An 18267-nucleotide genomic window follows, 5' to 3' on the forward strand; every position below is an offset into this window, starting at 1 on the left:
TAAAATTCTGGCTGGTAATTAAAAATAAGCTGATAATTATTTTAAAGTTAGAATTGATAAACCGATGAAAAGCAGATATTAAAAATCTATACTATTTTGTCTGAAAATATTTAATAAAGTCAATAGATTTGTATGTTAAATGGATAAATTAATATGAATAATTCAGAGCTGAGTTTATTGCTTAGTTTAATGCAGATTACTTAAGTTAAAGTTTTTTAAACTTTACAAGTAAAAAACAACTAATTTTTATGCAGAAACATACACAGCTCTGTTACCGTGCCCTGTCCACAGCAACTAATTTGTAAGCGCTCTTAAAGGGAAAGGGCCCCTCAAAAAATCGTGCCCTTAAAGCTGTATATCTGTGCTGTAAATGATCCCTATCTCTTTTAGTTGACGGCAAAAGTAATCTAAATCTAAAAATAGGCAGAAATGACAATCCACATTTGAATAACCCTTTGAGTCAACCCATACCAATAAATGTTTTATTTTTAAAAATCACCAATATTGGCCGATAACCAATATTGTCTCCACATATACTGTGCATCCTTTTCATGGGCAAGTGCATCAATGTCATTACTATTAAGTAATGACTAGTAAGATACTAGTAAGAAGCATAGCTGGGAAAGAAAATCCTTAGTATGGGTGAAGAGGACGGCATAAATAGAAGGACCTGCACCTCAACCAGAGCACTGACAATTATGTTAAAGATGAATGATTTTGCCTCCCAAGGCTGATTAGCTCACATATTTTGATTCACATAAACAACTTGGGCATTCTGTCTCCTTTCCTCTCTTTCTCTGTCTCACAGGTTGAGGAGATGGAGTCTCTCTTTGGAGGACAGTTGGGCTTGCTGGGGGGTAACGAGGGGCTAAAAGAAGATGGTTGTGGTGTGGGCTGGTCGAGCTCCCCATTATCAGAGGATATGTACTCCGCCTCCCACTTTGCCCTCATCAGTGCCTACCAGGATATTAAGACCAGACTGGCTGGACTTGAGAGAGAAAATGCAGACATCAAAAGAAAACTCAAGATTTATGAGATAAAGGTACAGTACACCTGAAAGATCCTTTACCCTCAGATAACAGATATCAGCAGAAGTCACCTTAGATGCTGGTCAGTGGTATAACTACCGGGAGTCTGATTGGGGCAGTTTTAAAGCACAGTTTTGCTTTAAGCTCCTGAGAGTTTCCATTTCCCTTTTTTATTTGTACCTAGTAGCGCCTAATAAACAAGCAAAAAAAAAAAAATCTAGAGCTAATGGTTTTCCTAAAATTTTATTTCCACATATGTGGACAGTGGGATTAAGTTGTGAACTTTAAATAATACCAGGCTATAGAAAGTCCGATTTTATTTTAATTTGCTTTATTTTTTATTATATATTATGTTTCCATGAGCGTTGGATTTCATGTTCAGCTAAAAAGCTGAATAAATTATTATTTTTCAAAATGATGGTTATCATCATCCAATCACTGCCAACCAGGTAAAAAAATTGTATTATAAATTCTGAATCTATGTACTGTCCCATGTCTGCCAAAGATGTTGAGTGGTGCAAACATCATCTGCAGCCTGAAACTGATCTTTTGGTCAGATTTTAGGAGAGAGTGGTCTAAGCTGCATCAATAGGTTGTCCCCTTGACCCCTATTTAGTGAATGACTTAACCTCCAGTCTGTTTGTACTGGTCTCAGAACAGTTCAAAATGGACCTTATTTTCATACTTACCCCATATAAAGCCTCTAAAAGCAAAATATTTTAGCTTTTGGATGAAGCGATTGATTCTCAATGTGAAAATGCACAGTAAATATAGGAACACATTTACTAATGTCAATGAGTAGAACCATATTATACAATGATATCTAAATAAAATATAACATCATTTATATTAAAATGAAGCAAAATAATTCACAAATTTGTTAATGTTGAAAGTTATTAAAAATAACTAAATGTATTTTCAATTTTGGGGGGAATAATGTCCCACAATACACGTATCTGTACATCATGTTTATCATCGCACTGATGCATGAAAAATGAATTAACTTTTTAAAGCGGTGTATCAAACAAAAATAGAGATATACTCTTACAGGTTTCAAAGAAAAAATGTAAAGAGGTTTTTTACCAGAGGCACTTTTGTTGGCTCTGCGCCTATAGAAGCATTTCACTGAAATCGACGCAATGCTGTTGTGTTACGTGACTCGGTGCGTCAGATGCTTAACTCTTAAATTACAGTCTAAAGTGTTGTGAAAAGTATTCAGTTGGTTTAAATGTATTTAAATTATGTATTGCGCATCCACCTAATTTTTCAGCGAAACTAGAACCCCGTCATTATCAACCTTGAATGTGGATCACTTCCGGTATAAGCCACTTACAGCTATTTTAGCGCTAAAAAAAAAATAGTACATTATGCTGTGTTATATTACAGGCTGGCAATATATGTCATCATATTATTATCATTAATTATGATTTTCATAAACGCATTGGTTTTGAACGCATATAGTTTTACCGTATATCGCATTTTGCCATCATTTTATCACACTGTTGCACAAGCAGAATGAATGAGAGATCAGGCACTGACAGGACATTATTCTGCTGTACATCCTGTGGTTGTGTGATAGTTTATAAACTTATATTACTAAATCCTGATATTATTATCCTTCTGTTTATTTACATTGCAGAACTTTTACACATTCACCGGAAATGCAGCTGGTGCTTAATTCCGCATTGCAAAATAGGTGGATAGTGAAGCCAAAATACAACGTACACACATGTACGCATGGTCACATGAGGTTAATGACAACATGCACTCAAGCTGGCAAGTTTGTGCAAAACCATGTTATCCCAGCATGATTTTTGAATTTTCCAAAGAGCATTTTGTGTGCTTCAGTGTAGTGTAGTGTTATGTAGTAAACTATTTATAAACAAAACATTAAATAGAGTAATTTATGCATATATACATACTGTACACATACATACATACATTAAGCAATTGTCAGCCTAAAGAACCCTTTTGTGCAAAAAGGTTTTTTTTTCTGTAAATCTTTGTAAATAGAAACTTTTTTGCATAAAGTGTTCTTTGGAGCTGATTAAAGAACTTCTATATAGTTCTATAAAGAACCTCTTTTTCTAAGAGTGTTGAAACCTGGAAATCACAGAACATTTTAAAACCAGGCTTGGAAATGTAATAATTGAAGTGAATATAATTTTTTCTTCTTTTCTTCAGGACTAAAAATATCTCATTAGCTAGATATTGCTCTTGTTTAGAATAAAACTTGCTCGCAAGCCAAAGTGATGTGTGATTTGTGAGTGAATCATTATTTTGAGTCAATTAATACACAAATAAGTAAACTCATTATTCACAAGCTTACTGCATCTGAATCAAAATGATTGCCATTAAAATTATTTTATCAAAATGTGTGGGAACCCTGTATGCTAGTGTTATGTTTCACCTATTTATCTTCTTTAGAATAAACAAACTGAATAAACACTGTGCATTTTGTGAAATTCCTTTAAGGATTACATAATTTAAGGAGAGGCAACTAAAACATTGAACATTGCAGCTTTTAAAAAGAGGCCTTGAGAGCAGCAACTAGGTCCAGATATACAGTATAGTCTAGTGGCAATATTAAAAATTACAATGTTATAGTTTCATGTATTTTACAGTTTGTTCATTTTTCTAGCCTGTGGGAGGTTTGGGTGGCAGTTGCCCCGTATGATCCTAGTTACGCCATTGATACTGGTAGAGCCCAAACATTATAACTATTATGTAGTTGCATTGAAGTTGCATTGAGTTGTTCCCATGTGATAGTAATGGTGATCTATGAGTATTCAGTAGCTGAATACTAATGTATTCTGAGTTTATGCTTAAGCTTGTAAGATTGAGTTGATTAATGACTGCAGTGTGACAGCCCTCATTAAGAGCTAAGTGCATCCTGTCTGTAATTAGGAAGTCAGGCAGGGGACATGTATACTCGCACATAAAACACACTAAATCCTTAAACACACCATACAAGATTCTGTTTAGAATGCTCAGTTGTTATGAAAGTAGATATTGCTTCATTAATCTTTAGATATGTACGCAGAACATGTTCATTCACAAAGGAGTTTTACTTACAACTGTTCTTTGGGCAGACAGGAATACTGTGGGTTATCTCTTCTAAAATAAAAAGTGATCTGCTGCCCTAACAACACCTAAAGGATGTAAAACTATTAGACCGGTACAGCCTTTTCTATCTTTTATCTTTCTATTAAAACACTTAGCGCAAATTTTACAGCGTGCATTCAATTACACTGCCGTGATTAATAATATACACAGAGCACTGCATAAATCTCAAACAATTTTTTCAACAACAAAATGTCTTGCATATTGAGTTTTTAGCAATTAAATTTATCTCAAAGGCTGTTACTCAGCTGGCACATACAGCCTCAATGGTATGAAAATTATCTTTGCTTTTATAGGCATCTTTTATTCTTTGAGACAGTCACCTGAGTCATAAAAATCTATTAAAATATTTAACATTGTTAACAGCCCTCCAAAAAATCTTACAAATGTGCTATTTGGTGCAAGATGCAAATTATGTCCATCTGATGCATATGTACATAGACCAACAATGAAATAGAAAGTCATACAGGTTTGGAGCAACTTGAAGGTGTATAAATAATGACAAAAGTTTAGGGTAAACTATTCCTTAAAAGAAAGTATTTATTTTTCTTTATATAATAGTACACAACAGGAGATGTTTATGCTTTGTTGTAACCTACTCAAAAGAATGAGCAGCTGGTTCATTTGTTGTGATCTTTAGGTATGACTAGGCAGGTTGGGCAGCTGTCGGGCCTCTGGGGAGAGCTGCAGGTAGAAGATGAACCAGATTGGGCTCTTTAAAGCTCTTTTGATTAGCCCTGCCCGAACAAATGCATGTATATGCACCAACGGCGGCTATCCACTGAAGAGCAGCTGTTTTTGCAGAAGGCAAGAGAGAATGCCTCCAGGGTTTTGCATTCAGTATGGCTCACTGCCTAGTAAAGGGCTAAATGTAGAGAACAAATTCACACAGCACTCATTTCAAAGCTCCAACTGCTTGTCGTAGGAGGAAAAAATATATAAGAGGCAACATGTCAAGCATATAGCATCTGCTGATGCCAGTAGTGAGGTTGAAGATGATGTAGGAGCTGAACCTGAAGCCTATACGATATGACCTGTCTAAATGGAAAAGGAATGTTTGATACAAAGTGACTAAGTGAGTCGCCCACTCGTATTTATATAATGGGTGCTATGTTCTTTGTGGATGTCTTGGCAATTACCTTATAAATACAAATCACTGAAACTGGTTTTACAGATTTTTTTGTATGACTAATTCCTGAATTGCTGACTAGCAAATGTAGGAGGGCATTGGAGGGCAGTTATATTTCATAGTTTCAAAATAATGTGATGCATTTTCAGTTTTTCATCAGAGATGATCTGCTTTTAAACTTGATCTATCTAGCAACAAAAGAAGCCTTAAATACCCCATGAAATCGCTTGACAAGTGCAGTTTTTTGTCCTGTGTTGACGTATTTCCTATTGAAACAGGATGTTACACAACCACAATACTTGACCAAGTACAATGGCAAACATGAGGGCTTAAATATATGGACATGGGTAACCACATGACATAGAAACTAGATGATCACATGAGGGGAACAAATGAGGGGAACAGGAAATCACATGACAAGGACACATGACCAGGGAAACAGGGACAGGAAGTAATCATGCCTTTCAATATAAAAGGAATGAAAACAAAACATGATCAAAAACACATTTAAAAAAATAAGTTATTTTTGTCAACTTCTAGGAGTACTCTAGCATATAGATATAGACTTCAAAGCTAATGGACTAAATGGCAACAAAAAAAAAATATATATTATTGGGTCTTCAATGTCCTAAAGCAGTGGTTCTCAGCTAGTTTTGCTGCAGGACCCATATTTCATATTTTACATTTTATCTTGCATAGTTTCCTTCATGGTTTTCAAGTATAAGGGCATGTATTAAGTGACATTACTTTTGTTGTTGATATTTTCTCCCAAACGTTGATGAGCCTATTTATTTATATGAGCCTATTATACTTATTATTCTCATTATTTTCTAATATCAAACATCATTCAAACAGAAAATATATTACACATAGGAACACTTTGTCCTTAATTTGTTCATGAGTCTTGAAGGTCCCAACTTTAAAGCCCTTATGTACTTTCCTTTATACTGTTACAGTGCAATGCCATAAGCAAAGGTAAGTCCAAGGATGGCTTCTCATTACTGTGGTTAGGTCAATGTACAGAAGACTTTCTAAAAATTATAGTAATTACAATAATAAATTATAGTATTTGTTTTGAAAAAAGTAGCATAATCACATTTAGAAACATTTAAATACAACTGCTACAGTTGTAGTAAAACCATGGTAAAACCAATCGCACTGCAAACACATTGTGTTGCAGATGAAGCATATACTGTATTTTGCATGTTCAAAGCGCTGAACTCAAGATTATCATTAAGTTAACAATGGAGGAAGAACCCTGTCATTGTTCATTCCCTGCTGTCCTTGACCCAAATCTGAACAGACCTGTGACCCACTTTTGATTAGTGACCCACCGGTTGAGAAATTCTGTTCTAGAGCGTTTCAAGATATTACATTTTGAATGATTCTCTATAATGATTGTATGTGATGACCCCTGTTTTATGATTCATTTTTGTGTGTGTGTGTGTGTGTGTTCAGTTCCCCATGATAAGCGAGTTTGGAGAGGATAGAAATTCCTACTGCTCCTTTGAGCCCAAAGACACTGCCCTGCTGCAGTCAGAGAATGGCAGCCTGCAACAGAGAGTTAACATGCTTAACCTCGAGGTGAGAAACTCAAACACACTCTCATGTTTACACAAACACACACTCTCCTCTGTATCACCTAAGTACTTTGGCCCAGTTTCAAGAAACCCCTTAAGATAAGAAATTCCTTAGTTATGTAAGTCTAGTGACACTAAGTGTGATCTTAGTTTAAGGGGTTTCTTTTGATATTTCCAAATATCAAAATATATGTAGTGTTTTCTGACCTCGAATAATGCTAAGAAAACAAGTTTTCAACAAAATACTAATGTGTTAACTTAGGAAGAGTTGGGTAACTTCATGCCACTCCTGGCACAAAAATTCCAGCAGCTCAGCTTTGTTCCTCTTGATCACATTCCAGAGGTTTTCAATGGGGTTCAGGTCTAGAGATTTGGCTGGCCATGACAAGGTTTTCACCCAGTGGTCCTCCATCCACACCTTGATTGACCTGCCTGTGTGGCATGGAACATTGTCCGGCTGGAAAAAACAATCCTCAGAGATGGGGAACATTGTCAGAGCAGAAGGAAGAAAGTTTTCTTCCAGGTTAACCTTGTATGTGGCTTGATTCATGCATCATTTACAAAGATGAATCTGCCCGATTCTAGCCTTGCTGAAGCACACCCAGATCATCACCCATCTTCCACCTGGTCGTCTAATGGTTAGACGGAGACCTGGAGAGTCTCACACCCAATGTGAAATTTGGTGGAGGATCTGGGGGTGCTTCAGCAAGGCTGGAATCGGGCAGACATGTCTTTGTGTAGGACGCATGAATCAAGCCTTTTGATGTTAAATGTTACTGTGATGCATTTCTTGGACTTGAAATTCAGTAAATCCATCAAATTTTTATTCAGATTCCAATTCAACATCATATGGAGTGGCAAATTCCAATTTATGAATTGAAGGTGCCAATTCTTCAATCCTTAATATTGCCCAACTCTGGTGAAAAGAAACACAAATTATTGATATCTACCTCTTTGTGGAGTTTGTTCTATCTGTTATCATTCTAATTTGAAATATCTCTTTTTATATTGTGATTAGACTTTATTACATTGTAAATCTGGATTGCACATCACAGAATGGAAAGATTAGAGAGGAAATAATATTACAGTAGAAGAGTAATGATGGAGAACTTGACTACTTCGGATGCCCAGTCATTCATAACAAAAGCCTTAATAACGTAGAACACAAAGCGTTTTGCATGCCTTAACTCTGCTCTTATCCGTCTCTCTCAACTGGCTGTGATGTGGAGTGTAAATGGGCTGATCATGCTCTATCTCTCTCTCTCTCTGCATCTCTCGGCACATCGCCCAGCGAAGCTTCTCATTAATTAATAATGCTTGCTATGTGTTTCCATAGCCACCCAGCAGCCCTCCCTCACTTTCGCTGATGTTTGGCGCTTTCCTGCCCTACTCCCTTGCCTGAACAACTGTGGCCTTCCTTCTTGATTTTTGTCTTGTCTTTTTTCATTCCTCACTTTCTCTTTTTTCGCATCTTTTCCATCTTTTCAAAACCCAGAGCTTTGTTGTCATGAGCAGTTGCTGAGATCTGATGCAGCACAAATGAAAGTAAATACCATGTTCTGTTATTTTTCTTTTAAAAAAAATAAGCTACTATTATCCATAAAGCCAAAGTATCCTTCCAGGTGTGTTACAGTATGGGATAATTGGAGCAGATGTTTATACTGTATGCCTGTATTTAAATGAAAGTGCAGACAACAACATGAGTGTGTTTGTTTAATTTTTTAATGGGTTTAATCAGGCAGAAATACCTCTGGGTCTATTTTAAGGCAATAAGCTAATAGGAGGCTGTGCGTTAAGGCTATAAAGGCCTATTCACATCATAATGCTATACAAAATCACCATGAAACCTCAAATAGCATATTGCTTCTAAAAAATGGCAGCAAGAGCAATATGATAAAAGGCACCAATGTTTACAGTTTAAAAGCCTGTGAGTGGTACTGTAGCACTGGCTCAATGAAATTCTCAACCTGGTTTCATATAATCACTGCTCGCCCCGCTCCAAATGGGACTCGAACCGGCGCCTCCGGTGGCTCCGACGTGGGAGGCGGGTGCTCTAACAAGGAGGCTAAAGGCTACAGCCTCTAGTGTTACACATGACTATATTAGATTATCACATAACCAACTACATTTGCAAGCTTTTTCAAGTGCAATCAATCTGCATGGTTGCCCAACAGCATTGAATTTGTAATAAAAGGACCTCAGTCCAGAAGAGGCTGCACATGAGTCAAAAGTGTAATAGAAGCTCCACAAAATGATGTGGTTGCTTCACCAAGTTTGTTTTTCATGTTCCATTTGCTTTTTTTCATGTCCCATTTGCTTTTTTTTTCATGTCCCATTTGCTTTTTATGAAACTATCGATTAGGTTTAAGTTAGGTTTAGGTTAGGTAGGTTTAGGGTACAGAGTTATGTTATGTTGATATAAAATTTGATTGAGATTTAACCTTAAAAACCTTATTTGTTTTTCTATTTCACATATGCTTTTTATGACATTATCGGTTAGGTTTAGGTTTAAGGTTTAGGGTAGGGAGTTAGGTTTCCTTGATTTAAAACTCAATTAAGAATTAACATTAAAAACCTCTTCTTTTTTTTGTCACATGCTTTTTATGACACTATCGGTTAGGTTTAGGTTAAAGATTTAGGATAGGGAGTTAGATTTTGTTAATTTAAAACACGATTGAGCATTAACCTTAAAAACCTTGTCTGTTTTACAGAAAATGTTTTACTTTTTTTTAGTGCCACACAGTGTGAATTTCACATTAGAACTGCCACAATACATGTGAGGCACATTTTGCAAAAATGTCACCACAGTCATGGAATTTTCATGAGATCAGGCTGGAAATTCTGGTTACAATTGACTATCTAGGACTATAGCCAATGCTAAATCAACAGCTTGACTGTCCATTCCCTGTCATTTAAATCACTGTTGAATGTTTACTGATTGATTTATGATAGGCTAGCTTGCTGCAGACCTGCTACCATATTTAAACTGTCTAAATGACAGAAATCCATAAAGATAAATAAACAACTGTGCGATTCACAGGAATGGCTAAATCTAAAATAACATAGAAGTATGGGCAAAATTACCTAAAACAACATCACCATTTCCATCAGTGCCACTATTTCACTGCCATTACAAACTTTAAAGAGCCCATATTATGCTCATTTACAGGTTCATAATTTTATTTTGAGGGTCTACTAGAATAGGTTTACATGTTTTAATGTTCATAAAACACATTACTTTTCTCATACTGTACATTGCTGCAGCACCTCTATTCACCCTCTGTCTGCAATGCTCTGTTATAGCTCCTGTCTCTTTAAAGACCCCCTTTCTAAATAGCCCAGTCTGCTCTGATTGGTCAGCTGGCCCAGTCTGTTGTGACTGGTCAACCGCTTAGAGCGTGTGTCGGAAATTTAATGCCTCTTACCATAACCGATGGAGCCCTTAGACAGGCATTATGCAAATGTGTTACATAGTGACATGTCTAAGTCACAGAAGTAATGGCTGGACTCCCTTTGGCATGGACTACTTTTTTATGCTTTGCAGAACTTTTATTTGCACAGACTATGTTACACACTAAAGCAAAGGTAAAATCCCAATAATCTTAATAGGGCCTCTTTAATATATGATCACTATTTGTGGGTGGGGCCTCATACTATTAGATTGGTGGTACATCACTGTGTGGTGAGACATCAGTGCATTTACAATGTCTGCTTATGTATGCATATACAGTTTTTGTCTGTGTGTTCTCCAGCTTCAGAAGAGCAAAGAACGTGAGGAACAGCTGGAAGATGTCATTCAGGCATACGAGAAGATCCACATGGAAAAGACCAGCCTTCAGCGAGACCTGGACAAGATGGTGAGACGTTTTCTAAAACTGCCTCCTAAAACATTAATTCCATGCTGCAGATCCTCCTCTGACATACGTGCTATTTTTGGCTATAAGGTGGATAGGCAGTTGTGATAATTAGCCGTCTTGTGTGCTTCAGGCTTTAATTCAACCAGGTGTCCATTTGATTAATCTTGTACTACACATACGGGGATGTGTGAGTTTCATTTGACTTTTATTACCCTGCCAAACCCTCTTATTAATGGACATTGCTTGAGATACAAAACAGCATAATCGTATATACACATTGGCATTCTCCGTTTTAAGGCTGATGTGTGTAATTTCTGTACCACCAATTGAAATTGCATAAATAAACATTGTTGTCAAACAGCTTTCCAGAATACTCTCCCATCTGCCATTGGTCAAACAAACAGATAGTCCCACCCCAAATTCATGCCATTGATTGAGTCAACTGTTCTGGATGCTCAAACAAGCAGAATAATGTTCTGAGAGTTTACAATTTTCAGGGGAATCAACCTAATTGTTTATTTATACTTGTCCCTGCATAATAAGCTGGGATAGGAGACCGTAACATTAAAAAATGTACACACATAAGATTTAGCAGGTCTCAAATGGTTTTTGGATTTGGATGTTACCAAAGGTTTGAGTTTTTGAAAACTGCATGATGCAAGCATTTGAGCATCTGTGGCTTCCGCCTCTCTGAAATACTCAGCCTACCATCAGCTGTTACATGTACACGCTCTCATCTTTTATTGCTGACAAAAATTCCTCGTGGATATGAATGTCAGAGGAATCTGCATGGTGAAAGCAAAGGCCTTTCTGCCCTTGTCTATCTTTTGATCAGCCTAACTCTCTGTACAGTTCTCTTGTGGTGTTTCATATTTAATCTTTTATAATCTATTTCTCTTTGTGCCTCTCTCACTCACTTGCTCTGTTCCTTTCCATCTCTTCTTTGACTCTCACTATTTCCCTCTATCAGACGTCTCTGGTGGAGAAACATGTTGAGCGGATCCACAGTTTAGAGTCAGCTCTTAGACAGAGGGAGAGTTCTCTTCACAAACTCAACACACAGCTACACAACAAAGACATGCAGTATTTGCAACTACACAGTCCCGACTCACATAGTAAGTCATGTTTTGTGTGTTTGCATGCAGGGTTTCTTCGTATTTTGGTCTATAAATTATGCTAATAGTATCAATAGTTTTATAGAAATTATTACACATTTGACTGTTAATTCTAGTTAAAAGGATAGTTCACTCAAAAATTAAAATTCTTTCTTTATTTACTCTTATTTACCCTAATGCTATTACAACTGAGATGGCATGAGGGTGAGTAAATGATGAGAGAATTTTCATTTTTGCATGAACTATTCCTTTAAGATAGTTTGTCAGCCTTAGGTGCTGTTCACACCTACCATTGAATCTCACTGGTCCAAAATGCCACTGTACATAACAACATTATTAGTACTGATTGGTTGTGATTGTGTCACATTGGGCAGCAGTTGTGTGTTCTGTCGCTGGAAACATGTCACATCGTGCCTGATTACGACATAGTGTTAGATCTTAGTCATTATTTGACACTTAATGTTCCTCCTTCATTTGTATTCCATTACAACAACAGATTGTGTGTTGGGATCTTTGAAGCGCCTTTTTGCATCATATATGCCTCAAATTTTCTTACCAGTTTTCAGTCTTGCCTAACTTTTTTCAAAGATCACCTCTCTTACAGAAGACTTTAAACAGGCATTGGTCCTCTCCTTTGTTTTTCAACTTAGTGATAAATAGATTTAATGGAAAGTATATTTTTGAGAAAGTTGTAACTTTCACCTGAGATCCCTTCTTGGATCCAAAACCTTTCAGTCAAACCCAAGTCGTGCTGAAATGTTTTGCTGCAATTGAGTCAGAGAATTCAAGCAAATTATGTATTTATGTAAATTATGCAAAAGATGATCTGTTACCCTGTAAAATAATAACACAGGAGTGATGTCAGATTTGTCTGCAAGCTCATGAATACACATATTACATGCAAATACGGGACAGAGAGTACAAATCAATTTCACTGTGGCATGGTGTGAGATGTAGGCGTACAGGGGTGTGTGTTACATTCAGCTTGCTTATTGCTGATCCGTCACAATAGCTGCTGGCTCAAGAACTGCTTTTCTATGAGCTGCTGAATCATAGTGCCCACGCTGGGGGTGAGGAGCAGGATGTTCTGAAGGGAAATAGTCTTGCATTCTCCATCTTCAAGTTTCAGATGTGCATGGAGTAATGATGGTGTGTAGGCAGGGGTTAAATTGGGATTTTTGAGGAGGGGGAAGCCTTTAAGCTGGATCTTAGCTTTGTTGGCCCTGGAACCCCTACTCTCATCCAGACTTCTAACTTGGACTGTTATGTCTAAAAACAGATAGGGAAGACTCAAAATTAAAAAAAAAATGTTCAGGTTCAATTCAAGTTAAGCTCAATTGACAACATTTGTGGCATAATATAGATTACCATATCGCTCGTCTCTCATTTATAAAAAAAAATAAAAAAAAAAGAATGAAAGAAAGAAAGACAGAAAAAACCCCGGTTAGAGGAAGGCACTTACTATGGAAGTATATGGAAACTGAGCGTAATTGGTGTACTGAAAAATGGGTTAGACACTAAACCTATCCCAGCATATAATGGGGGAACAACGTGCAGTACCCAGATAGCACAAATCACCCTCGCGAACAAAAGCATTACCTCGACCAACTCGTTCCCAGCGCGAGCCATGGTGGAAAACACGAGGAAAATTCCAAATGGAGTTGATATTAGTTAAAAGCCATTCCTTAAGATGAAGAGCTTGGTTGGACTGCAAAACCATCATGTGTAGATCCTACAGCTGACTGTAAAGAGTGACATTCATGCTGCAACCAAAAAATCAAGCAGAGATAGCAGTAAATGTCTATTATCTCATCAGAATGCCCACATGGTCCACGTACTAGCGAAAGATAAAAGAAACAAGTAAAAATACCTCGCATCTCCTGATAGAATCCCGAAAGAATAATGGCCGATGAAGCACTCTATGCGCGTTGGTTCACCATCACTCCATTGGTGTGTATTTTCTTATTGCAGCCCCCTTGCTCTGCAGCCAGGCTTACCAGCCCACACTGACGTGCGGTCTGGGTAGGCAAACTAGGCACTGCCTACCCTGCCAAAATTAAAAAATAAAATGTTTATTAAATAATAAACTTGTATTTGTATTTTTACTTTTTACTCTTGTGATTTATATATGCAATATGTGTGTTATTCCAATTGTTTAGACGTTATGATGACAAATGTAGCAGTTACGCATAATCAACTAAAAACAAATGGTAGAATAAGCAGTGCTTTTACGGTCCATTCATTGCAGACGACACGCGGAAAACCCATGTTGTGCATGCGCACTTCGATCCTGTATTCTTTAACATGTACGGCAAAAAGCACAAATCTGCTGTGCCTTTTGACGTAAATATGTTATGCCCGTAAACATCTCCGTTACGTATCAGACATGGACCAATTAAAATCGAGATATTCCTGGACATTTGCGTAGCTAACGTCATTACACCACAGCTAGTGTACATGCCTAATCCCCGCAAAATTCAAAATCAAAATGACAGCACCGGCCGTAATCACGGAATTAAGAAATTTTTCCAAGCTCGATTTTAATTCCAAATATGAGTTAATTGCAAGAGGGAGGTCTACGCCAGCCTTAGATGGACTAGTACAGCAAAAGGGCACAAAAATTATCCGATCATTTCAAACTGATTGGTATGTGAGAAAAGATTGGCTATGTGGCTGCGCTAACAATCAGCGGCTGTACTGCTATCCCTGCCTGCTTTTTTCAACCAGTCAGACTGTTTGGACTTCAGCGGGATATTGTGATTTGAACAACCTACCCGCAGCTTTAACCAAGCATGAAAAGTCGTCAGCTCACATCCAGTGTCAAATTACACTGAAAACCTTTGGAAAATCTCGGATAGACCTTGCACTTGACGAGCAAAGGAAGCTGAATATAACCTACCACAATGAAAAGGTAAAGGATTGTTGTATTGTATCTTCTGTTATAAAGATGAAGATTGCACATAAAAAAATAAGCACATAATGTTGTAAAAAATAAACAACTTATGTTCTGTTATATGTTCTGTGTTTTGACTACTGAATTTTGTATAATAATATCTAATGAAGATATATTAACAAAATCGTATATATTATAACACATATATAAAATACATACATTTCTTGATATGCCGCGCTTGTGCGTAACGTTCACTGTGTGTGTGTGTGTGTGTGTGTGTGTGTCTGTGATAGAGAGAGAGAGAGAGTACACGATTACATCCTGATTTTTTTTATTTTTTTTTATTGACAAATAATTCATCCTGATTTTTACATTTCTTGATATGCCGCGCTTGTGCGTAACGGTCACTGTTATTACGTATTATTAGCTTAAACAATAAATCAGGTAATCTGGCTTTCATAACTCAGTGCCTAGCCTCTTTAAGACATCACCGCACGTCACTGGCAGCCCATGCATGATCCCCTCCGCCAAGAACAGTTCACTTCTAATGGGGAGGGGAGAGAGAAAAAGGCAGAGGCCACTCCTCCATTGCCTTATTCATGTGCATTCTCCAAGAACGACACAGAAAAAAACAATAGGGACAAATGGGCCAATTGTTCCTTCCTTCCAATGACAAATTCTCTCATACAGCATTTTTTAATGGCAACAACTGAAGACGTGCATGGTAACTTTTCGCACACTTTGTCAAAAAAAAGGCCTCAGAACATGCCAGACAAGACTCGCGCATTCGCTCAGGGGTAGGGCGACAAACACAAGGAAGAAACCGATGTCCATTCGCACTCCAAACTTCTCAGACACAAAGCCGAAATCTCAAACGGCTCCTGCACACAGAGCTCAGAATATGGAGGCCGTTGAACTGGAAGAAGTGGGGATAACGGCTCGTGGTGAGAAATTGCGAGCCTTGAAAAGTGCAGCTGTTCCTGTTGGACCCTTGTAATTGCTCTGAAATATTTTTTTTTTTACTGTCATTACGTGTTCGCCATTCAAAAGGAAGGATTAATAATCCTTGCATCGACGTGAGTCACTGGAACAAACACTGGCTTAGACAAATTTGTGCACTGAAGAACAGAAAATCTGACTCGATGGCGTGAATGCGAGCACTTTTATGAGGCCTGTGACGTAGGTCCCTAGGGGTGTCGCCATCAGCCAATAAATTGGTGTGAATGTATAAGGGATTCTCAGGGCGTGTCCCAATGCGATTACGCAGCTCGAGTTCCTATGAAAGGGAACTGAAAAGAGGTGTTTGTCTTTCTTATTGGCAAGCTGATGCCTGTTTTGAGTGGCAGATTAGGTCAGAGAAAGATCAAAGTCTGTTACTTCAAAGACATGTTGCTGGACAATTTGTCCTCAGCCTCAGATCAGACGACATATAGCGGCCCTTTTGAGGAACACCTCTTTATGTTGAAAGAGTGAAAAAGGGCAGCTGTCTGTCAAGTGCATATGGTCTAATATTGGTCTGTTTGTGTTTGATTCCATCAGACAGCTCTAGGACTAAAGCTAAAGCACTATATCAAAGCATTTTTAATTTAATTATAACAATTTTTTTTTGCTTGCAATGCACTGTATAGATATTACAGTAGTCTTTCTCTTAATTTAATTAGTTCAAATCACTCAATGTACTGTACCAAATAATAAAAAATAAAGTTTTCTTTCAAATTCATGTCTTCCTTTGGTGTGCTACTGCTATCTATTTATTTATTTTTTTTAAACTTTATACTTTTTAAAGAAATGTCAGATTCAAGTTTGAAAATGTTTTTTCTTACATTATTAGAATGTTGGTCCTCTTTCTTGCATTATGTGCATACTGCATTGTGATATGTCATAGCATTATTGCGTTATATGCATACTGAATTGTGAGTTGTTTTCACATATTTTTAAGTATCTTTAGCTACCTTTACACTGCAACCACATTTAATTTACACAGAACCAAAGTCTAAAACTTACAAGAAACTGTAACATGATTGCTGCCTTCAGGAAATTCAAATCTTGTTTAGTTTGTTCTCTAAAACAGATTTTATATTGCATACACTGTGTTGACCGAGATTATTTCATTGATGACACTAGTCTGATGATAATAACTTCATCTGTCCATCTCCAGTGCTAGACTGCCCCATGACCCTACAGAGCTCCCGAAGTCTGGACACCCTCTCTGACCTCAAATTGCAGCGTCTAGAGGCGGAGCTAGAGGGGGCGCGGAACGAGGCTCAGGGGGCGTGTCAGAGAGAGGAGGAGCTAAAGGCTGAATGTGAGAGGTTACGGGAAGAGCTCAGAGAACTGCAAAGCAACCAGAGACAACGGGTCAGTGACACACGTGTGCATACTATAGTTACTAGTATGTTTACAGTTAGAACCATTTTCCAGAAAATGTCCCTGAGATTATGCAACATTGGTTGCATAAAATCTGACTTCAGGATCACATCAACAACTGATATAGTTTTTGAAATGGCAGCCAAATACTGTTTTTTTTTATGTTTTTGTTTTGTTTTTCACCACTGTTCAAATTGCATGTTGCTTATATCTATAATTTAACCAAATGTACAAGAATTGGAGAGCTCAAATTTAAAAGTATAACAATCTACCATGGGGGTGCCATGTCCTGCCCCCTCAATGTCTACTGTGGTTATGGGCCTGGTTAATATACAGCAGTTGTAAAGCTTGACATTTTTCTCTTTTGCACAGGAGGTGAGCTCCACATGTGGACAGTGTGATGTGGAGTGGATAAAGAAAGTTGGAGATGAACAGTAAGTGTGTACCTCCTTAATTCAAAGACCACAAATTTACAAAACAATAGCTGTGCCTTTTTAAATACTGACCATAATATTTCCAGTTTAGATTTAGATTTGAATATTTTATTAGATGATTATATTAGATTAGATTAGATTAGATTAGATTAGATTAGATTAGATTTTTTTCATGCTGACCATCATTTGATATTTGTATGTTTGCAGCAAGAACATTGTTAGTTTTATTTGGTCAGATATATGGGCTGGATAGTACCCAGTAGATGGCAGTATAACTATTGGCAAGCCTCCAAACCACTTCCACAGTTTCATAGAAGTTGTCTGAGATGTAAATGAAAATGACATGGTCTTGTGTTTAAGTGAAATGGGGAGTCTTGGAATGGAAGGTCACAGTAATTCCTACGTCTCTTTTGCACCTCACGGTTGCAAACTCTAAAGACATGTCAGCCATAAACCTAAGAGTGAAGAGTCTTGGTTGGGGCCTATGAGCAGTAAAACAGAGGCAATGGGTACACTTGCTACCAGTGTATATATGGAAACATTTCCCCACATTTAAAGGTTTGTACTCCATTTAATTATAGCTAAGCACAGTAAGCCCTTTACCAAAGTTTTGACATGAAAGAAGAACCTTTGAACAAGATTGTTGTTAAAACATAAGCATGAATTTGCTGACTTCATTCACAAGTCATTTGATTGGATATCTGATACCATACTTTAAGGTGATGTGTGTAATTTTTTTAT

General features: G+C 37.3%; 1 protein-coding gene across 1 annotated transcript in view; it reads left to right on the plus strand.

Moving 5' to 3' along the window:
* Positions 1-18267, plus strand: part of LOC127626960 (TANK-binding kinase 1-binding protein 1-like) — a 73131-nt gene that overhangs the window by 38620 nt on the left and 16244 nt on the right. The window contains exons 2-7 of the mRNA XM_052103123.1: positions 809-1042; positions 6739-6864; positions 10613-10717; positions 11688-11832; positions 16884-17083; positions 17465-17526. Coding sequence (XP_051959083.1) covers positions 818-1042; positions 6739-6864; positions 10613-10717; positions 11688-11832; positions 16884-17083; positions 17465-17526 — 863 coding nt within the window. The 5' untranslated portion in view covers positions 809-817. The remainder of the gene's footprint in view (positions 1-808; positions 1043-6738; positions 6865-10612; positions 10718-11687; positions 11833-16883; positions 17084-17464; positions 17527-18267) is intronic.

The sequence above is a fragment of the Xyrauchen texanus genome, chromosome 33 (assembly GCF_025860055.1).
Source record: "Xyrauchen texanus isolate HMW12.3.18 chromosome 33, RBS_HiC_50CHRs, whole genome shotgun sequence".
NCBI classification, from domain to species: domain Eukaryota; kingdom Metazoa; phylum Chordata; class Actinopteri; order Cypriniformes; family Catostomidae; genus Xyrauchen; species Xyrauchen texanus.